Consider the following 25,205-nt stretch of genomic DNA (forward strand, 5'->3'; position numbering starts at 1 on the left):
GATCTTCAAAGCTGACCTCAAATCTCTTCTATTCCAAAGACACTTTAAGAACTAATTCCTTCATTCTCAGACCCCGCCAGGAAGTTTGTTAGTCATTGTAAATTGCAGTGTTTGATATTGTGTTCTTGCAAAAACAACAGTTGATGGACAGAATGCAGAACAATGTCATACATTCACCCCAGTACAGAGATCTGGGCCTATTTCCATCGTTATTTTGCTCACCATGCCATTCCAGTTTGAACCCAGCCATATGCAAATCAGTCTTGACCCTGTGCCTCATGGGAACAGTCCAGCCCGAACTGCTAAACCAGGTCCTCCCTGGACTGGAACCAAGCATCCTAGGACCGGTTTCGGGGTTTCACCCCTCTTCAGCCAGGATAGTTTGATTCCAGTGGCATGGAGAGCACGGGACTCACGTCTGAGCATACCCGTCCCACTCAGGGTGACAAATGCAAAAACAACAGTTGATGGACAGAATGCAGAACAATGTCATACATTCACCCCAGTACAGAGATCTGGGCCTAAATCCATCGTTTTTTTGCTCACCATGCCATTCCAGTTTGGACCCAGCCATATGCAAATCAGTCTTGACCCTGTGCTTGACTGGGTGTGAGTGTTTGATTGGTTCTGATGCTCCGTCCATCACCACCCCCTTTTGTACCGCTTTGTTCGCCATAAGTTGGCAGGGTATGCTCAGACGTGAGTCTCTTGCTCACTTTGCCACTGAATTCAAGCAAGCCTGGCTGAAGACAGCTGAAATGCCAGAAACTGGTCCTAGGAAGCTTGTTTCCGGTCCAGGGAAGGCATGGCTTGGCAGTTCGGGCTGGACTGTTCCCATGAGGCACAGGGTCAGACTGATTTGCATATGGCCATGTCTGAACTGGGGTGGCAGAGTGGGCTAAAGAACGGTGATGGATCAAACCCAGATCTGTTGACTGGGTGTGAGTGTTTGATTGGTTCTGATGCTCCGTCCATCACCACCCTCTTTTGTACCGCTTTGTTCGCCATAAGTTGGCAGGGTATTCTCAGACGTGAGTCCCTTGCTCACTTTGCCACTGGATTCAAGCAAGCCTGGCTGAAGACGGCTGAAATGCCAGAAACCGGTCCTAGGAAGCTTGTTTCCGGTCCAAGGAAGGCATGGCTTGGCAGTTCGGGCTGGACTGTTCACATGAGGCACAGGGTCAGACTGATTTGCATATGGCCATGTCTGAACTGGGGTGGCAGAGTGGGCTAAAGAAAGGTGATGGATCAAACCCAGATCTGTTGACTGGGTGTGAGTGTTTGATTGGTTCTGATGCTCCGTCCATCAACACCCCCTTTTGTACTGCTTTGTTCGCCATAAGTTAGCAGGGTATGCTCATACGTGAGTCCCTTGCTCACTTTGCCACTGGATTCAAGCAAGCCTGGCTGAAGACGGCTGAAATGCCAGAAACCGGTCCTAAGAAGCTTGTTTCCGGTCCAGGGAAGGCATGGCTTGGCAGTTCGGGCCGGACTGTTCCCATGAGGCACAGGGTCAGGCTGATTTGCATATGGCCATGTCTGAACTGGGGTGGCAGAATGGGCTAAAGAATGGTGATGGATCAAACCCAGATCTGTTGATTGGGTGTGAGTGTTTGATTGGTTCTGATGCTCCGTCTGTCAGGGTCCAACCTCCGAGTTGGAGGTATCCAAATCCTCGGGAGCAAAGAATTATATCTACTCTCCCCCCAGGGCACCACCGAACTCGAATTGCACTCGAAATTCTGTCAACTACCCTGATGGGTGAGATGAGACTGCGTAGGACCACCAGGCGCAGACGAGACACAGAGCTTGTACAGGACTTTCAGGGTGTGAGAGTTTCCTATAAGAAAAGAAGAGGGACACCAGGTAAGTAAGGTCACCCCTAATGACAAGTATGTGAACCTCAATTATTGATGTATTTGACTCAGCCCTACAGTACTCCCCCTATGCCGCTACCACTCCCCGGTTGTGTGCTCTCCCAGACTCACCGTCGGATTCTTTACGATATGGCCAGAAAGTAGAACAGGGAGAGAGTCAGGAATTCGAGAGTGCACCACCAATGAAGTCTTTTGATGATTCAAAGTTCGCTGAGACTTGAGTAACTGGCAGCCTTAGGTGAGCAGAGATAAATCCTGAAGTGAGTCATGGTAGAGTCTCAACTCGTATTCTCAAGGGGGGATGCCACCTGAAAGTGAGGACAATTGAAGATGCTCTGCAGGAGCAAAGGGAGCCAGGCAGCCTAATGTACGGAGTTTTGTCCAAGAACAAGAAAAGAAAAACGAGCGTCTGATTTCAGACGTTCTACTTCTCGGCTCTAACAAAGGAAAAGGTGCGGTGGCGCCACCTGCTGGGCGCGAGAGGGATTGTCTGCAGCACAACACCATCACAAGCCAAGAATCCGCGGGAATGCGGTAAGCACGAAAGTCTGTGCATCTAGACGTTAATCAAACCAGGAAGCCGCCGGCGTGCGACTAACGCGAACTCCTCGCGCTTTGATGCAGGCAAATCCAGGAAGCCGCGAGGTAGCGGCACGAAGATCAGGGAAGAGCGATCAGGAGTCACACCAAAGACCAAAAATACTAAATATTGTTTATTATTTTTAACAGATACAAAATTATACTAAAATACTACACATACTGGCTTCAATCATGTCCACATGCACTCAAACATCCCCAGTGTTTGATGGATTTCCCTTAATGAGACAGGATATGGACCCAGGTGTTGAATGACACCATACTCCGAGTGTATGGCATCTTGTGATGGATTGTGTAGGAAAGTAGGATCTGATTTCATGGTTACCCCCACTTGTTGCTTGGTGTCAATATGTTTTTGACTAGTCTGACAGGGATGCACAAGTTACTTACCTTCGGTGACGATATATCTGTAAGAAACATTAGTTAGTTAGATTCCTTACCTTAGAATATCCCCAGGCGTCAGGCTGGATCCGGAAAGATTTTTCGTCAGCAGTACCCTTGCGCGTCGGTTGGCGTCGTCTGCGACTCTGCGTCCGTCGTTGGCGTCGTGATCGCCGGGATGATGTCGTCGGAGTACTTAGACTCCGCCCTTGCGCGCTGATGTCAGTTCTGTACATAGCTTTCCGCGCCAGGAACGCAGAGCCATGCAAGAAACCGACACTGGTGCCATGAAACTAGGGCCCTGAAAGGGATGACCTTAACCCTAGATATCGGTTCGCATAACAGGAAGGATGGGTGGGAGAGTAAGGAATCTAACTAACTAACGTTTCTTACAGATGTATCGTTACCGAAGGTAAGTAACTTGTGCATCTGAAAGAAACACGTTAGTTAGATTTCTTACCTTAGAATAGATACCCCAGCAATACCAACCCCAGTGGTGGGTCTGCGAACCGAGATCACACCAGGAAGTCCTGGAGAACTGAACGGCCAAAGAAGCCATCTCTCCGGACTTGGCTGTCCAGGCAGTAATGCCTGCAAACATGTGCAGCGAAGCCCACGTTGCTGCCTGACAAATGTCCTGCAGAGGGACTCCCCATCCCAAGGCAGTAGTAGCCACTGTGGCCTGAGTGGAATGGGCCCTCAGCCCCACAGGAGGATCCTTCTTAGCCAAGGAATAACAGAACTTAATCCACAAAACGACCCACCGAGTGATGGTTCGCTTGTGCACTGCCCGCCCCTTCTTAGCGCCCACGTAGCCAATGAAGAGTTGGTCGTCCACCCGGAACTGTTTTGTGCGATCCAGATAGGAGAGCGCACGTTTTGGGTCCAGACGGTGGAGCCTCTCTTCCTCTTTCGAGGGATGTGGAGGCGGAAAGAAGGTGGGTACGGTAACAGACTGCCCGATGTGAAAGGAACTAACCACCTTAGGAAGAAAAGAAGGGCGAGTCAGAACAACCTTGTCCTGATGGACAGAGAGGAAAGGAGGCTTAGAAGAAAGAGCCTGGAGCTCACTCACTCCTCTGACAGAGGTGATGGCAACCAGGAAAGCAGTCTTGAGAGTAAGAAAAAGAAGAGGACAGTTATGAAGTGTCTCAAAGGGAGCGCACATCAGATAAGTTAACACCAGATTCAAGTCCCACTGAGGCATTACAAAGGGGACAGGAGGAAACATGTGAGTAATGCCTTTTAAGAATCTATTTACAACAGGGGACTTGAAAAGAGAAGGCTGATCAGGAAGCCTTAAGAAGGCTGAAACAGCTGAAAGATATCCCTTGATGGTGCCCAGAGCAGAGGGGCGGAACGGGGATCCACAGCCTTTGCTGTGCACCATGCCACAAATTTGTTGCACCTGCAGGCGTATACCGTTTTAGTGGAGGGCCACCTGGCTGCCAGAATGACATCACAGACTTCAGGAGGCAAGTCAAATGGCATCAACTGCCGCCACTCAATCTCCACGCATTGCGGTGGAGGCAGGACAGGTTCGGGTGAAGGACCGTTCCCTGCTGCTGCGACAGAAGGGACTCCTGAAGAGGCAGTCGAATCGGGGGATTGATTGACAGACTGAGTAGCTCGGGATACCAGTATCTTCGTGCCCAATCCGGAGCCACAAGGATGACTTGGGCCAGGTCGCGCCTGATCTTCTTCAGTGCTCTGGGCAGAAGTGGTATAGGCGGAAAGACGTATAACAGACCGCAACTCCACTAGCGACGAAAAGCGTCTCCGAGCAAGTGCCGCCTTGGAAATTCCAACGCGCAGAACTGATGACATTGCGCGTTCTCTTCGGTGGTGAATAGATCCAACCAAGGCTCTCCCCACTGCCGAAAGAGGCCTTGTGCCACGTACGAGTTCAGACGCCATTCGTGATCCATCATGCACCGGCGGCTGAGTTCGTCCGTCCTGGCGTTCAGAGTGCCCGCCATGTGTTGAACCACCAGGGTGATGCCCTGATGTTCCAGCCATGTCCAGAGGTGCAGAGCCTCCTGACAAAGGGTCCACGACCCCACCCCGTCTGGTTTGTTGCAATACCACATGGCAGTGGTGTTGTCCGTGAACACCTGCACTACACTTCCCCGGACAGAGGGAAGGAATGCCTTCAGTGCAAGCCGGATCGCCCGCAGCTCCAATAGTTTGATATGGAGCCGGGACACCGCCGGAGACCAGAGGCCTCTGATTTCTGCCTATCCCATGTGGCCCCCCCATCCCAGGAGGGACGCATCCGTCACCACCACGTGCTCCGGTTGGGGTAGAGAGAGGGATCTGCCACTGACCCAATCGCGGTCCGTGAGCCACCACTGCAACTGTCGTGCAGTGGCCTCCGAGATCAGGACGTGGTCGGACAGGTTGCCCTGATGTTGAGCCCACTGGAACTTCAGGTCCCACTGCAGAGCCCACATCCGCCACCTGGCGTAATGTACCAGCAGGATGCAGGAGGCCATCAGACCCAGCAGCCGTAGGGCCATCCTCACCGAAACGCGGGATAAAGGCTGAAAGATCGGAATCAGAGCCTGAATATCCCGAACCCGCTGTTCGGGAGGATAGACCCGAAACTGCGCCGAGTCCAGAACCGCTCCGATGAAGAGGAGCTTCTGGGAGGGACTCAGATGTGACTTCGGCACGTTTATGGACAACCCCAACAAATGCAGGAGGTCGGCCGTAGTCTGGAGGTGGGAGACGACTGTGAGAAGTTGGCCTGATATATGATGTCACTAGTTCTAGTGTACACCTTGTATCAGTCCAAACAACCCTTATGGTGATTGGTTGTAAAGTCAACCTTATAGACCAGCTATCCTAGTGGTAGCATGGACAAGAGCAGTCTTAGGCTAAACTCTGTATGGCATGTGAAGCCAGCTGTTATACCATTTGCAATCCCTTGAATACCAAATGAAAGGACACCACAACAGATATATATAAAAATAGAATGTATTTATTCTAGTCAAAATACCCTCAGCACTCTTTATGAGATTCGAGGTAAGTACAACACAGTCTTATTTAAGCATACATAAGTCACACAGGTAAGTAAAACAGTTAGGCCCTAGGGGCCACGCAAACCATATACTAAGTAAGTGGTATAAGAACCACTGTCACGAACACAGGTTAGGCCTAGGCCTAGGGAATCGCTGGGGCTACACTATCCTATCAGTTGCTAGGCAGTGGGAGGCCCACGGGATTCAGGTGCAGAGTGGAAACACTCACGCGTAATGCGTTAAAGTCGATAGAAATAGTAATATTTAGAAATTAAGAGTTTTAGGACACTTCGGAAGGAACTAGGAGTTAGAGACTTGGAAACTAGACACTAGGATACTCAATACCCTTGTGAGCACCGGAGTACTCAAGTTACCTAGCCCACGGGCTGCGGGTGCATAGGTGTGAACTTGCGTCGGGTTTCGTCGTCGACTCCTATGGATGCCTGAAGAAAAGATGCTGACAGGCAGTCAGTGAAGAGTGTCCGGTGGATTCCAAGGATGGAATCAAGAAGGAGGATACCTGCAAGCAGAGGGGACAGAGTCTAGGTCACCAGCCAGGAACCAGGCGATGTCGTGAAGATGCAGGTAAAGAGGTGAAGCTTGTCGCAGCAGCCACGGGTACCAGGAGGCGTCGAGGATGACCAGAACCAGGAGGCGAGCTGTTCCACGAGGGCTCTTGCTGTCGGCGGCGTCGATGTCGAGTTTGAACCCAACAAGCCTTGGCAAGCGCAACCCACGCAGAATGAAGGATTCGCTTCTGTTGCAGACCAGGAAGGCCTGAGGTGCTTCTCTTTCACAGGGAAGCAAGGGCCAGTTTGGAGGAGCCAAACCAGCGGTGGAAAGTCAAAGGTTCGTCGTCGCAGAGGTCACTAGCCAACGGGCAAGCAACCGGACAGACGCGTCGAGCAGGTAAATGCAGAAGGGCCCCACGAAGAACTCGTGGAGTGTGGAGGGCTGATCTTCGGTGCAGATGGTGCTCGGGGTTGGGGCTTCTCAATCCCCAGAGCACAACTTCGAGGGTGCCTTAGAAGCTGCGCTGGAAGCAAGTAGCCAATTTTCCCAGGTAGCCGGTCCCACGTGTCTCGTCGCCTCCACGGATCTCAGCTTTGCTGTGGATGTGGGTCAGGGTCGGAGAAGTCTGGAAGTCAAGGCGCTGGTCGGGCTCTGCAGTCGGTTCCTCGTAGAACTTAGGCAAAGCAAACGGCAGGTCGCTTGATGGTGCCTGTTTGCACAGGGTGGCCACTCCTTGGCCACAAGGGAGATTCGTCAGTCTTCTTCCGTAGTCGAATGTCGAAGGTCCAGAGTTTCTGTTCAAGTTTCAGTTATCAGGATAATCCAAAGTCCTAGGGACTCAGCTCCCACTCTTATACTAATCTGGGGGGATGGGTTACCTGCTAGGTCCCTCCTATGGGTGGGACCAGGGAGGGGGGTGGTTACACCCCCTTCCCTTTGTCCAGTTTCGCGCCAGGACTGGGGCTGGAGTGCCCCAGCACCGGTTTGAACTGGACTATGCATGGGACACCTTGTGTGCCCCAGGCAGTGTCTCGTTTCATTCATCCCTCCCTGCCCCAATACACTAAGGCCTGTCTAGGGTGGTGCTAGCACCTTCCAAGGCAGGAAACCTATTGTCCAAGCCTCCCTCGCTGGAAGGACTCCCAGCAGCTGGAGGTCAGACTTGTGTCCGTGGCAGCAGCATCCATTTTGTGATGCTGGGGCTCTGGTTAACTTTAACCGGTAGTAGGTCTTCAACATGTCTTCTCCCTCTAGAAGGGAGGAATACTATCCTAATCACCAGAAACGGTGTGGGGGTAGTATTCCAAAGTGTTAGACACCTTACACGACATGTTTTGATAAAGCCAAACCATAGTTACCATAACCGCGAGGATTATAAGGCACTTTAAGAGTATATGGTAGGCGATATCATAGAACAGCTATAAGGACATGGTTCCGAAAGCCACAGACAGGCTCAGCTCATGCTAGAGCACCATCTCACATGTTACCAAGCACTCTGCCTTCAGGATTGTTAAGGCCTGTCATAGGAGTGACTGATAGGTTACCCATGTGTCTATATGTAAGGTAGGTATAGGAATACTACACCAGCCAGGGGTGGCATAATACATGCTGCAGCCCCTGGTAGGCCTAGGGTACACCTATGCCCTGGGTACCTAAGGTACACTGTACAGGGCCCTAGAAGGTGATCCTTACCAATTGGGTTATGTACCTAAAGTACATAGTATGAATTTAGAGAGAGAACAGCTGGGCTGTGGGTCTGATTAGCAGGCCCACAGCCACATCTAAGTTGAAAACCAGTGAAGCAAAAGCAAAAAGTGGGGGTGAACATAGAAAGCAGACCCTACTCTCCTACACAGACTGTTCGGGGCGAGCTCGCCTTCAACAACCAGTCATCGAGATAGGGGAAGACTGGAACCCCTAATCTGCGCAGATGAGCTGCGACCACCGCCATCACTTTCGTGAACACCCGAGGGGCACTGGTGAGGCCAAAGGGGAGCACGGTAAACTGAAAGTGCTCGTGGCATACCGTGAACCGCAGGGAACGCCGGTGGGCCGGCAGGACCGGGATGTGGAAATAAGCGTCCTGCAAGTCCAATGCTACCATCCAGTCTCCAGGGTCTAGGGAAGCCAGAACCTGAGCTAAAGTCAGCATCTTGAACTTCTCCTTCCGGAGAAAGGCGTTGATGCTCCGAGGTCCAAGATAGGGCGTAGGCCCCCTTTGCCCTTCTTGGGAACCAGAAAGTAGTGGGAATAACTACCCCGTCCCACTTCTGGGCCAGGAACGCGCTCGATGGCCCCCTTGGCCAAGAGGGCCGTGACTTCCTCCTGCAGAAGTTGCAAGTGATCCCTCGACATGCGGTGGTACTGTGGTGGCATGGCTGGAGGGGTCGCCTCGAAGGTGAGGGAGTAGCCCCTTCGGACGATTTGAAGCACCCACCTGTCCGAAGTGATGGTACGCCAGTGGAGCAGGTGATGGCAAACTCTACCTCCCACTGGCATGGAATAGGCCTGAAAGCTCGGACTAGAAAGGCTTTGAGGCAGATGCTGCGGGAGCAGGTGTGGACTGACCGGCTCTCTGTCCCCCTGCTCCACCACGGCGGAATCCACGTCCGTGACCGCGTTGAGGCTGGTTCTGCGGCCTGTGGCTGGACGAACGTGCGGGGGCGTCCCTTCCTTGACCACGAAAGGGGCGAAAAGCAGAAGTTTGCTGGCGCTGGGCAGAGAGGCCCAAGGACTTGGCCGTAGCCCTGGAGTCCTTAAAGCGCTCCATCGCGCTATCTGCTTTGTCGCCAAATAGGCGATGGCCATCAAAGGGCATGTCCATGAGGGTGCTCTGGACATCCCCTGAAAAGTTTGTGGACCTCAGCCAGGCATGACGATGAATCACCACCGTCGTCGCAATCGCTCTACCCAGTGAGTCCGTGGTGTCAAGTCCACATCGGATGGAATACCGTGCTGCATCACGCCCCTCAGCAAGACCCTGGGCGAGCTGTGTCCTGGCCTCCTCTGGACACTGGGGCAGCACGTCCGCCACCCTATTCCACAAAGAGTGGGTGTAACGGTCCAAAAGCACATGGTATTAATGGACCGCAACCCCAGACTGAGGGAGGAAAACAGTGTCTTGCCAAACTGCTCCAACCTTTTGGATTCCCGATCTGGAGGTGCGGACAGGAAGGCGGTTTGGGACGTGGAGGCCTGGATAACCAGACTCTCAGGGGTGGGGTGTACGGACAGAAAGCTGGGGTCGCCCGGAGCTGGGCGGTGGCGCCGGGCCACGTTCCGATCCACAGGAGAGACTGTGGAGGGCTTGGACCAAGTGCCCATCAGAACGTCGGTGAGGGCCTCATTAAACTGCAGCAGAGGCTCCAAAGAGCTTACTGGTGGTTGAAGCACCTCGGTGAGGAGGTTAGTCCTCACGGCCGCTGCAGGGAGCTCCAGGTGTAAGGCCTGGGCCACCCTGCGCAGCACCACAGCATAAGTCGCACCCTCCTCCGTAGCCACGAAAGGAGAAGAGATGAAACCAGTGTCAGGCGAAGTGTTTAGACCACTGGCATCCCCCAGCTCGTCTGCCCAGTCCTGACTTAACTGGCACTGCTGTTCCAGAGGGTCCTTGGACCCCTCCCAGTCCTCTCCTTCTTCTGGTAAACAGGCAGAAAGGACGGAGCCGGGACATAGATGAAATGCTCACCCGTCGATGCCGGAGACGGCACCGAGTGGCGCCGCTCCGACGCCGGACCCGGAATGAAACTAGGGACGACGTCGTCTGAGGATGGCGCTGGAAGCGACACCATGGGGGTCGGTGCTAGCGGAGGAGTCGTGAGGTCAACTGGCGTCGACAGGGATCCAGGACTGGATCCCATGGGGAGCTGCGGCGTCGGGACCTAAGTCGACGACGGCGCCGTAGCCGTCGGCTCGCTAGGACCCCCAGTCGGACCTGCGGGGCCCGAAAGCGCGCCGACAGGCCTCGACGGCGGAAAGAGACTCCTCATGGCCACGAGGAGGTCTCGAATCTCGCTCGGAGTCGCATGAGGCCCAGGGACCGGAGGGTGTGGGGCTGGATGTGACTCCTGCGGCTCCAGCGGAGCCGCGCGGGTGGTGCCACCCGAACCCTTGGCCGAGTCGCGCGACCGGCGAGGGGAGTCAGAAGAGCAGTGTTGCTTCTTCGACTTCTTTTTACCATGCCTCGACTTACCTGAGTGCGAGGACTTGGATCCCGACGAGTGGTGATGACTGCGGCTCCGCGACCGGTCCCTCGACTTCCTCCTCGACCGGGACCTCAAGCGGCGCGGAGCCGACCACCGGATCTCGAGGAGCTTGTGGGACCACTCCTGCCTAGCTTTCGAGGTCAAGGCCCCTCAGTCGGGACACGACTTGCCCTCATGGTCAGCCCCAAGACAGTAGAGACACCGATGGTGGGGGTCGGTAACCGACATCAGTCGGTGACAGACGTCACACGGCTTCAACCAGGGCATCCCTACCGGCACCAGCAGTCGAAGTCGACTCGAAAAAGAGAGACAAAAATGTCCAAAAAGTTAGTCAAAAAATGACTAAGGGTACGCTCTTCTCGGATCTGCGCTTACTGGCGTGGAAAAAAGAAGAACTGACGTTAGCGAGCGAGGGCAGCATCTAAGTACTCCAACTAAGTCAACCCGGCGATCACGACGCCGACGATGGACGCGGAGTCGCAGACTACACCTACCGACACGCAAGGGTACTGCTTAACGAAAAATCTTTCCGGATCCAGTCTGACGCCTGGGGATATTCTAAGGTAAGGAATCTAACTAACATGTTTCTTTCAGATCCTGCTAATCAGAACCCCAGTCACTGTGTTTTATGCCTAAATTGTCAGTGGAATGTACTTGTTCACATCCACAACTGGCTACTGGTGTACCCTTGTAAGTCCCTAGTATATGGTACTAAGGTACCCAGGGCACAGGTCACTGATGTTGGTAGTTGTGATTTTCCTCAGTGCCAAGCTGTAGAGGCTGGCGTAGTATATGGTGCACATGTATTCAAGTAATGCACCTTGCACTAATCAAGGCAAACCTTATGATGATTTTAGTGGTCTTTGATAACCATAGAAAGCTCTCAAAGTGGTAGCTGTGCAGAGCAGGCTTCAGGCTTATCTTGAAGGATTGTAAAGCAGCTCGTTTTACTACATTTAATCGTCAGTGGAGATTAGATGAAAAAGAACCACAAAGTGTTTTATAAAAATACATCTGTTTATTACACACCAAACTCACTAACACATTGGTTTATCTCCTACACGAAGATATCAACACAATACATAAGAATACCTCAAAATAATCGGGTAAGTAGCACTGTGTTTCCAAGGGGGGCACCAAACCATGTACTATGAATGGGAACCGCAAAGGAGAATGGTACTTGAATCAGGAGACTCAGAGAAGAACAAGTTACTTACCTTCGGTAACGATGTATCTGTAAGAAACATTAGTTAGTTAGATTCCTCACCTTAGAATATCCCCAGGCGTCAGACTGGATCCGGAAGATTTTTCGTCAGCAATACCCCTTGCGCGTCGCTAGGCGTCGTCTGCGGCTCCGCGTCCGTCGTCGGCGTCGTGCGCCGGAATGACGTTGTCGGAGTACTTAGACGCCGCCCTCGCGCGCTGACGTCAGTTCTTGTACATAGCTTTCCGCGCCAGGAACGCAGAGCCATGCAAAGACCGACACTGGTGCCAAAAATAAAATCTAGGGGCCTGAAAAGGATAACCTTAACCCTAGATGTCAGTTCGCAGAACGGGGAGGATGGGTGGGTCGGTGAGGAATCTAACTAACTAATGTTTCTTACAGATACATCGTTACCGAAGGTAAGTAACTTGTTCATCTGAAAGAAACACGTTAGTTAGATTCCTCACCTTAGAATAGATACCCAAGCAATACCATCCCCGGTGGGTCTGCGAACCAAGATCACACCAGAAAGTCCTGGAGGACAGAACGGCCAAAGAAGCCATCCCTCTGGACTTGGCTGTAAAGGCAATAATGCCTGGCAAACGTGTGTAGCGAAGCCCACGTCGCCGCCTGACAGATGTCCTGCAAAGGGACACCCCGTCCCAAAGCAGTAGTAGCCGCTGTGGCCCGAGTAGAATGGGCGCGCAGCCCAACAGGAGGGTCCTTTTTTGCCAAGGAGTAACAGATTTTGATGCACAAAACGACCCACCGAGAGATGGTCCGTTTGTGCACAGCTTTCCCCTTCTTAGCACCCATGTATCCAACGAAAAGTTGGTCGTCCACCCGGAACTGCTTTGTGCGGTCCAGATAAAAGGAGAGCGCACGTTTTGGGTCCAGACGGTGGAGCCTCTCTTCCTCTTTGGAAGGATGCGGAGGCGGAAAGAAGGTGGGCAAGGTGACAGACTGCCCAAGATGAAATGGAGTCACCACTTTCGGAAGAAAGGAGGGACGAGGCCGAAGGACAACCTTGTCTGGATGAACAGAGAGAAAGGGAGGCTTTGAAGATAAAGCCTGGAGCTCACTCACCCGTCTAGCCGAGGTGATGGCTACCAGAAAAGCAGTCTTAAGCGTCAGCAGACGAAGAGGACAATTATGAAGAGGCTCAAAGGGAGCGCACATTAGAAATGTGAGAACAAGATTCAAGTCCCACTGAGGCATTACAAAAGGGACAGGAGGGAACGTGTGAGTAATGCCTTTTAGAAAGCGTGTAACAACAGGGGACTTGAAAAGAGAAGGCTGATCAGGAAGCCGCAAGAAGGCAGAGATGGCAGCAAGATAACCTTTCAGGGTGCCCAGGGCAGAGCCCTGCCGGGCCAAAGAAAGAAGAAAGAGGAGAACCTCAGAAAGAGGGGCGGAAAGGGGATCCACAGCCTTTGCTGTGCACCATGCCACAAATTTGTTCCACCGGCAGGCGTATACCGTCTTTGTGGAGGGACGCCTGGCTGCCAGAATGATATCACAGACTTCAGGAGGCAAGTCAAATGGCATCAACTGCCGCCGCTCAATCTCCATGCATGGAGGTGGAGGCTGGACAGGTTCGGGTGGAGGACCGTCCCCTGCTGCTGCGACAGAAGATCCTCCCGAAGGGGCAGACGTATCGGAGGATCGGTCAACATACTGAGTAGCTCGGGATACCAGTACCTTCGTGCCCAATCCGGAGCCACCAAGATGACTTGGGCCCGGTCGTGTCTGATCTTCTTCAGCACTCTGGGCAGAAGTGGTATAGGCGGGAAGGCGTACAACAGACCGCAACTCCACTTGTGACGAAAAGCGTCGCCGAGCGAGTGCCGCCTTGGAAATTCCAACGCGCAGAACTGCTGACATTGCGCGTTCTCTTCGGTGGCGAATAGATCTAACCAAGGCTCTCCCCACTGCTGAAAGAGACCTTGCGCCACTTCGGAGTTCAGACGCCATTCGTGATCCATCATGCACCGGCGGCTGAGTTCATCTGCTCTGGCGTTCAGAGAGCCCGCCAGATGTTGAACCACTAGGGTGATGCCCTGGTGTTCCAGCCACGTCTAGAGGCGCAGAGCCTCCTGACAAAGGGTCCACGACCCCACCCCGCCCTGTTTGTTGCAATACCACATGGCGGTGGTGTTGTCCGTGAACACCTGCACGACACTTCCCCTGACAGAGGGAAGGAAGGCTTTCAGTGCAAGTTGGATCGCTCTCAACTCCAACAGGTTGATGTGGAGACGAGACTCCGCCGGAGACCAGAGGCCTCTGATCTCCGCCTCTCCCATATGGCCACCCCATCCCAGGAGGGACGCATCCGTCACTACGACATGCTCCGGTTGGGGAAGGGAGAGGCTCTTGCCCTTGACCCAATCGCGGTCCGTGAGCCACCACTGCAACTGCCATGCAGTGCCCTCCGAGATCAAGACATGGTCGGACAGGTTGCCGTGATGCTGGGCCCACTGAAACTTCAGGTCCCACTGCAGAGCCCGCATGCGCCGCCTGGCGTGATGCACTAGTAGGATGCAGGAGGCCATCAGCCCCAGAAGCCGCAACACTAGCCTGACCGAAACCCAGTATAGAGGCCGAAAGATGGGAATCAGGGCCTGAATATCCCGGACCCGCTGTTCCGGCGGATAGACCCGGAACTGCGCCGAATCGAGAACCGCTCCGATGAAGAGGAGCTTCTGAGAGGGACTCAAGTGCGACTTCGGCACGTTGATGGAAAATCCCAGCAAATGCAGGAGATCCGCCGTAGTCTGGAGGTGGGAGACGACTGTCTGAGGCGAGCCCGCCTTCAACAACCAGTCGTCGAGATAGGGGAAGACTGGAACCCCTGATCTGCGCAGATGAGCTGCGACCACCGCCATCACTTTCGTGAACACCCGAGGGGCACTGGTGAGGCCGAAGGGGAGCACGGTAAATTGAAAGTGCTCGTGGCCCACCGTGAACCGCAGGTAACGCCGGTGGGCCGGCAGGACGGGGATGTGGAAGTATGTGTCCTGCAAGTCCAACGCTACCATCCAGTCTCCAGGGTCTAGGGCAGCTAGAACCTGAGCCAAAGTTAACATCTTGAACCTTTCCTTCCGGAAGAAGGCATTGACGTTCCGGAGGTCTAAGATAGGGCGTAGGCCCCCTTTGCCCTTCTTGGGAACCAGAAAGTAGTGGGAATAACAACCACGACCTACTTCTGGGCTCGGAACGCGCTCGACGGCCCCCTTGGCCAAGAGGGCCGAAACTTCCTCGTGGAGAAGATTCAAATGATCCCCCGAGATACGGTGGTGCTGCGGTGACATGGCTGGAGGGGTCGTCTCGAAGGGGAGGGAGTAGCCCCTTCGGACGATTTGCAGCACCCACCTGTCCGACGTGATGGAATGCCAGTGGAGCAGGTGATGGCGAACTCTGCCGCCCACTGGCGTGGAATGGGCCTGAAAGCTCGGACTAGGAAGGCTTTGAGGCGGATGCTGCCGGGGTGGATGTGGGCTGACCTCGTCGTCCTCCAGAACCGCCTAGGCGGAAACCACGTCCGCGACCGCGCGCAGGTTGGTTCTGCGGCTGGTGGCTAGGCGCACGTGAGGAGGCACCCCTTCCTTGGCCACGAAAGGGGCGAAAGGAGGAAGTTTGCGACCGTGGGGCCGAGAGGCCCAAGGACTTGGCCGTAGCCCGGGAGTCCTTAAAGCGATTCAGCGCACTGTCCGCTTTCTCGCCAAAAAGGCGAGTGCCATCAAAGGGCATGTCCATGAGAGTGCTCTGGACATCGCCCGAAAATGACGTGGACCGCAGCCAGGCGTGACGTCGAAGCGCCACTGTGGCCCTACCCAGCGAGTCTGTAGTGTCAAGCCCACATCGGATAGCATGTCGCGCTGCATCCCTCCCATCGGCCAGAGCCTGGGTAAGTCGTGTCCGGACCTCCTCCGGACACAGGGGCAGCACGTCCTCCACCGCATCCCACAGAGAGTGGGAATAACGGTCCAAGAGACAGGCGGTGTTCAATGACCGCAGTCCCAAACTAAGGGAGGAGAACAGCTTCTTGCCAAACTGTTCCAGCCTCTTGGAATCCCAGTCCAGCCGAGCGGTCGGGAAGGAGGACTGGGAGGTAGAGGCCTGGATAACCAGGCTCTCGGGGGTAGGGTGTTGGGACAGGAAACTGGGGTCGCCCGGAGCAGGGCGGTGGCGCCTGGCGACGTTCCTATCCACAGGAGGGACTGTGGAGGGCTTGGACCAGGTGCCCTGCAGAACGTCAGTGAAGGCCTCATTGAATGGCAGCAGAGGCTCAGTGGAGCTTGCTGCAGACTGAAGCACCTCAGTGAGGACGTTAGTCCTCACAGCACGGCAGGCAGCTCAAGCCCAAGGGCCGCGGCCGCCTTGCGCAGCACCACAGAGAAAGCAGCACCCTCCTCCGAAGCCACAGTCGGAGGAGAGATGAATCCAGTGTCCGGAGAGGTATCCAGACCACTGGCCTTCCCCAGTTCATCTGCCCAGTCCTGTGACAGTTGAGCCTGAACGGCCATAGGATCCTCGGATCCCTCCCAGTTGTCCCCATCATCCGATTCCTGGTATGCAGGAGGAAGGATCGGAGCCGGGCGATAGACAAAATGTGTCTCCAGCGGCGCCGAACGCGGCGTCCATCGACGCTGTATCGGCGCCGGGCCCGGACCGGGACTGAACCGGGGCTCGACGCCGAGCGGAGTCGGCGTCGGAGGTGGTACCGGTGTCGACGCCGGCGGAGGAGAGGTGACGAGGTCGACCGGCGTCGGCGGGGACTCAGGAACGGGTCCCTCGGGCGTTTGCGGCGTCGAGGCCGGAGCCGTCAACGGCGCCGGGGCCGGAGCCGCTGGCAGGCAAGGATGCCCAGTCGGGTCCGCGGGGCCCGAAGGCGCGCCAGCGGGCGTCGACGGCGGAGCCAGGTTCCTCATGGCCGAGAGGAAGGCACTGACTTCCGCCGGCGTCGCGTCAGTCCCAGGGACCGGTGGGCCGGAGCCGCGGGGGTGGAACCACCCTGACCCTCGGCCGAGTCGCGCGACCGGCGAGGGGAGTCCGAAGAGCGGTGTCGCCTCTTGGACTTCTTGGAGTGCTTCGACTTACCCGAAGACTTGGATCCCGACGACCGATGGTGACGTCGGCTGCGGCTCCGCGACCGATCCTTGGACCTCCTCCTGGACCGGGATCGAGAGGGGCGCGGAGCCGAGTGGCGAATCTCGAGAAGCTTACGGGACCGCTCCCGTCTAGCCTTCGAGGTCAGGGCCTTGCAGTCCGAACACGACTTCGCGTCGTGGTCGAGGCCCAAGCAGTAAAGGCACCGGCGGTGATGGTCCGTAACCGACATCAGGCGGCTACAGTCAGCACAGGCTTTTAAACCAGGCATCCTACCGGCACCGGAGTCGAGACAAGATCAAAAAGGATCGAAAAAGTTAGTCAAAAAGTGACTAAAGGGGTAGCTCTCCCGGATCTGCGCTTACTGGCGCGGAAAAAAGAAGAACTGACGTCAGCGCGCGAGGGCGGCGTCTAAGTACTCCGACGACGTCATTCCGGCGCACGACGCCGACGACAGACGCGGAGCTGCAGACGACGCCTAGCGACGTGCAAGGGTTATTGCTGACGAAAATTCTTCCGGATCCAGTCTGACGCCTGGGGATATTCTAAGGTGAGGAATCTAACTAACGTGTTTCTTTCAGATGCCAGGGACACAAGAAACCACTTTAGGTAAGTACCCAGGAACCCCACAGAGGCTGTGTGAGGAGTGGAAACATAGCCGCGTGCCTAATGGAAGTCAATGGAGAAGTAGCAGTTGCAGTTTTAAAGAAAGACCCTTCCCAGAGGACCCCGAAGAAACGCTTTGGAGGACGGAAGATTGGAGAGCCACCTCACCCTTGGATTCCCCAGGAACCAGGTTATCTGCACAAGGGAAGCCAGATGCATAGGGGTGAAGTAACGTGGAAACCTGTCGTAGACGACAATGGGAGACTTCGAAGAAGATGCCTCTGGAAAAGATTGTGAAGGAGTCCGGTGGATTCAAGGGTGGATTCTTGAAGAGGAGAACCTACAAGCAGAGGGGACAGAGTCTATGCCACTCGGAGATGACCAGGAGGCATGGAAGAGCAATGCCCACCGATGTCGGTAGGTTCAAACGTGAAGACTGTGAACTTATCACTGCAGCTGTGAGGACCAGTCAACGCTGAGGAAGACCAGGAGTGTGTACGAGCTGTTCCACAGCGGATGTCGATATCTAGGTTGTCGGTGTCTGGCGGGAGCACAAACAAGCCTTGGTAGCTGCAAATGATGAGAAAAGCTAAAGGATGCAAACGTTGGGACCAGCAAGGTCCATGGGACTTACCACGTGCAGGAGAGTCAGAGCAGGCCCCAAGCAAGCAGGGGAGCCCACTGAAAAGGGAAGACCCTCGAGAGGACCCACAGGCCGAAGGCACAGGAGTCGCAAGAGGACCTCAGGCAGCTAACTAAAGATGGAGGCCCACGGTGCAGAGGATGCAGTGAGGACGCTCATCTTTGAGGGATGAGTTGCTGGAGGTTGGGACTTTTTGTAGTACAAAGATCACTGGAGTGCATAGAAAACAAGCCTTAGCAACAGCAAGTCGACAAGGTGCACAGGGGTTTGGTTTCAGAAGCCCGACAAGGGATACTGTCCTAAAAATTGCTGAGAAGACAGGTCAGGTCTCTAGGGAGCTGCAGAACCACCACCCGTGTTGCTGGACCTCAAGAAGTCCATAGGACGACAGGAGCAGCAGACCAGTCAGCTTCATTGCGGTGTCCGCAGATGAAGAGGAGTGACTCCTTCACTCCAAGGGAGATTAGTTTGGATTTCCTTTGATGCCAACAGGCCTGCTGGAGAACCTGGATGAAGCACAGACACCGAAGATGAAGAAGACTTGAATAACAGCGAGACCAAGAGCAGCAGGAGTCTTCCTTGATGCAGTCTCTGTTCCAGTTGAAGTCCGAGACGTCCATGTGTCCAGATGGTCAACGAGTGTCTTGGTTTCAGAGGTGCTAAGGACCCACCCGCAAGGGAGCCTTTAAGTACCCTACGGAAAGGGTTGGAACGACTCAGGGGAACCTCCCAGAGGAGGGGCTAGACCAAGGAGTGGCTGCTCCCTTGTCCTTTGTCCTGTTTCGTGCCAGAGTGGGAAAGAAGGATTCCTGAACTAGCTCAAACCGGAGTATGCAAGGAGGGAACCGAAGCTTGCAAGGCTGCAACCAAGTCAGTACAGCTGTTCTAATCTTTTGACTCGTACTTAATAAAAACACTTTTTTTGTTTGAATGATGTAAAAAAATCCTTGATAGTTTCTGTGGCATTTTTATGTACACTGCATTTATAACATTCACTCCAGGCATATGGTAAATTTTGTTTTTGTAATAACTGACATTGCCAAATTGTTTTGGTAGTGAGGTGTGCATTTTTTTCTCAGCATCTATAAATGATTTGTAATGACTGATTTGTATCACTTTTAATGTAGAGTGGTATTTACAAAATGGCTGCTCATATCATGTTTCTAATTCACAATATTTTGGGTACCCATTATCTCTGGTTATAACTTCGGCAGCCCCTAATTGATTATGTGTTCCATATACACAAAAGAAAGACAGAGGTAGAAAATAAGTTGAGGATTAAGGCAGTTCCCACTCTCTTTCTCTAATTCCATTGTCCTTTCACTAGTTCAATTGGTTAAAAAAGTTCACTTCCTTATGTTTAACAAAAAACTAACATATATATTCAACTGAAAGCATGTTTAAGTTCACCTACATCTCGAGCACCAGGATAAAGCTGGTCGACGTCTCAAAGGTGTCAATGAGGCTGATGATCTGGGGATGCTGGAGATTCTGAAAAATTCCAAGTTCGTGGGTTACCTGGTCTCGCTTCATTAACTTCTTATTCACAAACTTAGATGCAACTTTTCGCTGTGTTCCTTTCTGATCACATTTCTTAACAACAGAAAACCTGCCCCTGGAAAAAATGTAATTTAATTGCAAAATTAGAAAGTCATAAAATTATGCTAGAATGCAGCAATTGACATCCTTATTTTGTAACAATTGCATATAGTTTTCCCATGTATCAACCAAAACTTTTGTAATTTGTCTATGGCAACAAAAGGTTTAGCAAATGAGTATAAAATGGTCAATAACACAAAACAGTTTGGAATGTGAATGCCTGTTTTGCAAAGGACAGCATTCAACTTGTTGCAACAATCAGAATTCCCAAAATAGATCTTTAAAATAACTCACTCGCAATAAAGAAGAAAAAAAGAAGATAGAAAACAAAACAAAATGAACCATTGTGAGAAGTTGGCCTGATACATGATGTAATTAGGAACAACAAGAGAGAGAGGGTAGAGTTACACTCTTATTCCCCCGAGTTAAGTACAAAAAAACAACGTAAGAGTGTATATAGAAAGAAGTACAACCAGCCGGTCGGATTCTAAAACACAGTTCTGAGTGTAAATGAGACAAAATCAATCTGATATTAAAATAAAACCCTCACTCACCAACTTAGTTGGTGACATGCTTCATCATGGGGTTTTGCCAGTGGTGCCTTGTGCGCCTCTGGTGTGCTTCGACGCCTTTAGTATAGCGGAGCAGCTGTAATCAGATTAGAAAGAGAAGTGTGTGATAAATCAAAAGTGAATTTAAAAGTCACGTGGCGTCAGCCAGAAAATTTTAATGATGGCGTCATATGAACAAATTAAAAAAGTGGTGGATATCAATTCCTGAACTTTAAATTGGTCAGGTCAATCCTGCTAATGATCATATGGTCAACATGTTTCAGCTTATTGTTGTGTTTCACCAAGCTTTCATCAGGACCTAATCATGAGAAAGAACACCTTGGCGGTATAAGCACGCTAAGGCTTATCCAAACCTCAGGTGTGATTGAACCGATACACTCACGGTTACATCAGGGGTCTTCCGTTAATTAGAGGGCAACCTCGTCTGTGTAAATGAAGACGAGGAAGTGCTCCTTGGGCAAACGAACGGGTGGCGGGACTACAGAACAAATCGTCCAAGTCCTCAGCCAGGCAAATTCACCTACATATGACCGCCGAGCCCGGAGTCCGTGAGTGTATCGGTTCAATCACACCTGAGGTTTGGATAAGCCTTTTTTAATTTGTTCATATGACGCCATCATTAAAATTTTCTGGCTGACGCCACGTGACTTTTAAATTCACTTTTGATTTATCACACACTTCTCTTTCTAATCTGATTACAGCTGCTCTGATACATGATGTCACTAATTCTAGTGTACACCTTGTATCAGTCCAAACAACCCTTATGGTGATTGGTTGTAAAGTCAACCTTATAGACCAGCTATCCTAGTGGTAGCATGGACAAGAGCAGTCTTAGGCTAAACTCTGTATGGCATGTGAAGCCAGCTGTTATACCATATATAATCCCTTGAATACCAAATGAAAGGACACCACAACAGATATATATAAAAATAGAATGTATTTATTCTAGTCAAACCCTCAGCACTCTTTATGAGATTCGAGGTAAGTACAACACAGTCTTATGTAAGCATACATTAAGCCACACAGGTAAGTAATACAGTTAGGCCCTAGGGGCCACGCAAACCATATACTAAGTAAGTGGTATAAAGACCACTGTCATGAACACAGGATAGGCCTAGGCCTAGGGAATCGCTGGGGCTACACTATACTACCAAAGGTTAGGAAGTGGGAGGCCCACGGAATTCAGGTGCAGAGTGGAAACACTCACGCGTAATGCGTAAAAGTCGATATAAATAGAAGTTAGTAGAATTTAACAGTTTTAGGACACTTCTGAAATAGCTAGGAAGTCGAGACTCGGAAACTAGACCCTAGGATAGTCAATACCCTTGTGAGCACCGGAGTACTCAAGTTACCTAGCCCACGGGCTGCGGGTACATAGGTGTGAACTTGCGTCGGGTTTCGTCGTTGACTCCTATGGATGCCTGAAGGAAAGTTGCTGACAGGCAGTCAGTGAAGAGTGTCCGGTGGATCCCAAGGATGGAATCAAGAAGGAAGGATACCTGCAAGCAGAAGGGACAGAGTCTAGGTCACCAGCCAGGAGCCGGGAAGGAACCAGGTGATGTCGTGCAGATGCAGATGAAGAGGTGAAGCTTGTCGCAGCAGTCACGGGTACCAGGAGGTGTCGAGGACGACCAGGACCAGGAGGTGAGCTGTCCCACGAAGGCTCTTGCTGTAGGCGGCGTCGAAGTCGAGTCAGGACCCAACAAGCCTTGGCAAGCGGAACCCACGCAGGATGGAGAACTTGCTTCTGGTGCAGACCAGGAAGGTCTGGGGTGCTTCTCTTTCACAGAGGAGCGGGTGCCAGTCTGGAGGAGCCGGACCAGCAAGATGAAAACAAAGGTTCGTCGTCGCAGAGGTCACTAGCCAACAGGCCAGCAACCGGACAACACGTCGAGCAACTCAGGTGCAGAAGGGCCCTACGCAGAACACGTGAAGTGTGGGGAGCTGCTCTTCTTTGCAGATGGTGCTCGGGATGGGGGCTTCTCAATTCCCCAAGCACAGCCTCGAGGAGGCCTCAGAAGTCGCGCTAGTCAGTTACTAGCCACTTTTCCCAAGTCGCCGGTTTCACGTCCCTCGTCGCCTCCACGGGTCTCAGCTTCGCTGTAGATGTGGATCTGGGTCAGAGGTGTCTGGAAGTCTCGCCGCTGGTCAGTCTCTGCAGTCGTCCCTCGTAGGATCAGTCGCAAAGCAAGCAGCGGTCGCTGGATGGTGCCTGGTTGCCCAGGGTGGTCACTCCTTGGCCACAAGGGAGATTTCTTCAGTCTTCTTCCTGAGGTCGAATGTCGAAGGTCCAGAGTTTCTGTTCAAGTTGCAGATTCAGGTTAATATAATTTAGCAGGGCTCAGCTACCTACTGATATACTGGGCTAGTGGGCTGGGCTACCTGCAAGGTCCCTCCTATGGGTGGGACCAGGAAGGGGAGTGGTTACACCCCCTTTCCTTTGTCCAGTTTCGCGCCAGAGCTGGAGCTGGAGTGCCCCAGCGCCGGTTTGAACTGGACTATGCATGGGACACCTTGTGTGCCCCAGGCAGTGTCTAGTTTCTTTCATCCCTCCCTGCCCCAATACACTAACTCCTGTCTGGGGTGGTGCTCGCACCTCCCAAGGCAGGAAACCTATTGTCCAAGCCTCCCTCGCTGGAAGGACTCCCAGCAGAAGGAGGTCAGACTTGTGTCTGTGGCAGCAGCATCCATTTTGTGATGCTGGGGCTCTGGTTAACTTTAACCGGGTAAGTAGGTTTCAACATGTCTTCTCCCTCTAGAAGGGAGGAATAATATCCTCATTGCCAGAAATGGTATGGGGGTATTATTCCAAAGTGTTAGACACCTTACACGACATGTTTTGATAAAGCCAAACCATAGTTACCATAACCGTTTAAGATTATAAGGTACTTTAAGAGTATATGGTAGGCTATATCATAGAACAGCTATAAGGACATGGTTCCGAAAGCTGCAGACAGGCTCAGCTCATGCTAGAGCACCATCTCACATGTTACCAAGCACTCTGCCTCCAGGATTGTTAAGGCCTGCCATAGGAGTGGCTGATAGGTACACATGTGTCTATATATGAGGTGGGTATAGGAATACTACACCTAAGCAAGGAGTGATTACACAACCTTGCCCCAGCTGAGTGATCAGCCAGTTGTGTCATAATGGAAGGCCAGGCCAGGGGTGGCACAATACATGCTGCAGCCCCTGGTAGGCCTAGGGTACACCTATGCCCTGGGTACCTAAGGTACACTGTACAGGGGCCAATAAGGTGGCCCTAACCAATTGGGTTATGCACCTAAAGTACATAGTATAAATTTAGAGAGAGAACAGCTGGGCTGTGGGTCTGATTGGCAGGCCCACAGCCACATCTAAGTCGAGAACCAGTGAAGCAAAAGCAAAAAGTGGGGGTGAACATAGAAAGCAGAACCTACTCTCCTACAACCATCACACACACACTTTTAAATCAATTGCCGCTGGGTGGACAGTTAATGGAAGCTGTGGATCACATAACTTAACGGGGATAATTTAGCGACAAAATTTAAAAGATGTCATAATCATCCCAAAAAAAAGACTCTCTCACCATAAGTTATCCAGAAATCTGACATAACGGTTACATCAGCTGGGAAGGGCGCATTACTCAAAGTATGCAAAGCACTGTCTGCTCATACTCAGTCACACCCATCCATTCACAAGAATGCACACATACTCCTAAACACCCATCAACAATCCCACTCACACCCATCCATTCACAAGGACACTTGCGCACATACACCCACACATGTGAAAATGCACAATAATTCATACATATATGCACAAACCCAAACATTTAAAAACTATTTACTGGGCCGACGGAGTGACAACCAACCCATAATTGAAGTAATTCCAGACAGAGAAGGTGAGACCCCTCTCTTCCTTGTTTGTTGATATACCACATGGTAATTGTGTCGTCTATCAAGATTTGAATAGACTAGCTGCATGGGGAAGGGAGAAATACTGTCAGGGCTAAGAGATCTGCCTGCAGCAAGACGTTTTGTCAATCTTCCTTCTCCTGAAGAGACAGTGCTGTTCAATAAAGGACAGGCTCATAATCCTACCTTTACAATCCAAATCCAGGCACATATGTGGTTTAGGGCCCATTTTAGAGTTTGGCAGAGAAGGTACTCAGTCAAACTGAATGTCCGCCCTACTTATTTAGAGTCAGGCAGACCTTCAGTATGTGTGCGGACAAGACTACTCCTTTACGACTGACAAACACCTCTGGTGGAGTAAGGGCCCTTGGAGGTTTGGTCTGAAAAGCTCAAAATGGACCCCCCATCATGGGAGAAAACTTTAATGACGAGGGGTCATTGCTTTATTTATTTTCAATACAAAATCCTGCTTTGGGATTACGAGGAACTCTCTTTCTGAACTGCCATGCTCTCTTGTGCTCCTTAATCTATATAGAAACGAAGGGCTCACGTCAGTTCAATTGATGAAGTCTCTCTGTGAGAAGTTGGCCTGGCATATGCTGTTCCTAGTTATAGGGACACCTTGCACCAGTCCAATTCGACTCTTATTGATGATAGGTTTAAGACAACCTTTAAAGAAAGCTATCCTAGTGGTATCTGTGGAGAGCAGCCTTCAGGCTAATTCTTGAAGGAGTGTTAAGCTTATTGTTTTACCATAATAACCTCTTGAATAACCAAATGAAAGAGTAGCCCACACAGGTATATATATAAAATATATGTATTTATTCTAGACAGAATCCCACAGTCGCTTTATGTGACTAGTGGCAAAGTTACACTTCAAACAAGCATTTATAAACACAATAAATAGCACAGAAATCAATGGGCCCCAGGGGGGGACCAAACCATATACTAAAATAGTGGTATAAGAACCACGACAATTC

General features: G+C 52.0%; 1 protein-coding gene across 1 annotated transcript in view; it reads right to left on the reverse strand.

The window, feature by feature from the left end:
• TRIO (trio Rho guanine nucleotide exchange factor) overlaps nucleotides 1-25,205 on the reverse strand; it is a 4,621,980-nt gene that overhangs the window by 75,762 nt on the left and 4,521,013 nt on the right. The window contains exon 55 of the mRNA XM_085606120.1: nucleotides 19,573-19,773. Coding sequence (XP_085462246.1) covers nucleotides 19,573-19,773 — 201 coding nt within the window. The remainder of the gene's footprint in view (nucleotides 1-19,572; nucleotides 19,774-25,205) is intronic.

The sequence above is a fragment of the Triturus cristatus genome, chromosome 5_1, assembly GCF_964204655.1.
Source record: "Triturus cristatus chromosome 5_1, aTriCri1.1, whole genome shotgun sequence".
NCBI lineage: Eukaryota > Metazoa > Chordata > Amphibia > Caudata > Salamandridae > Triturus > Triturus cristatus.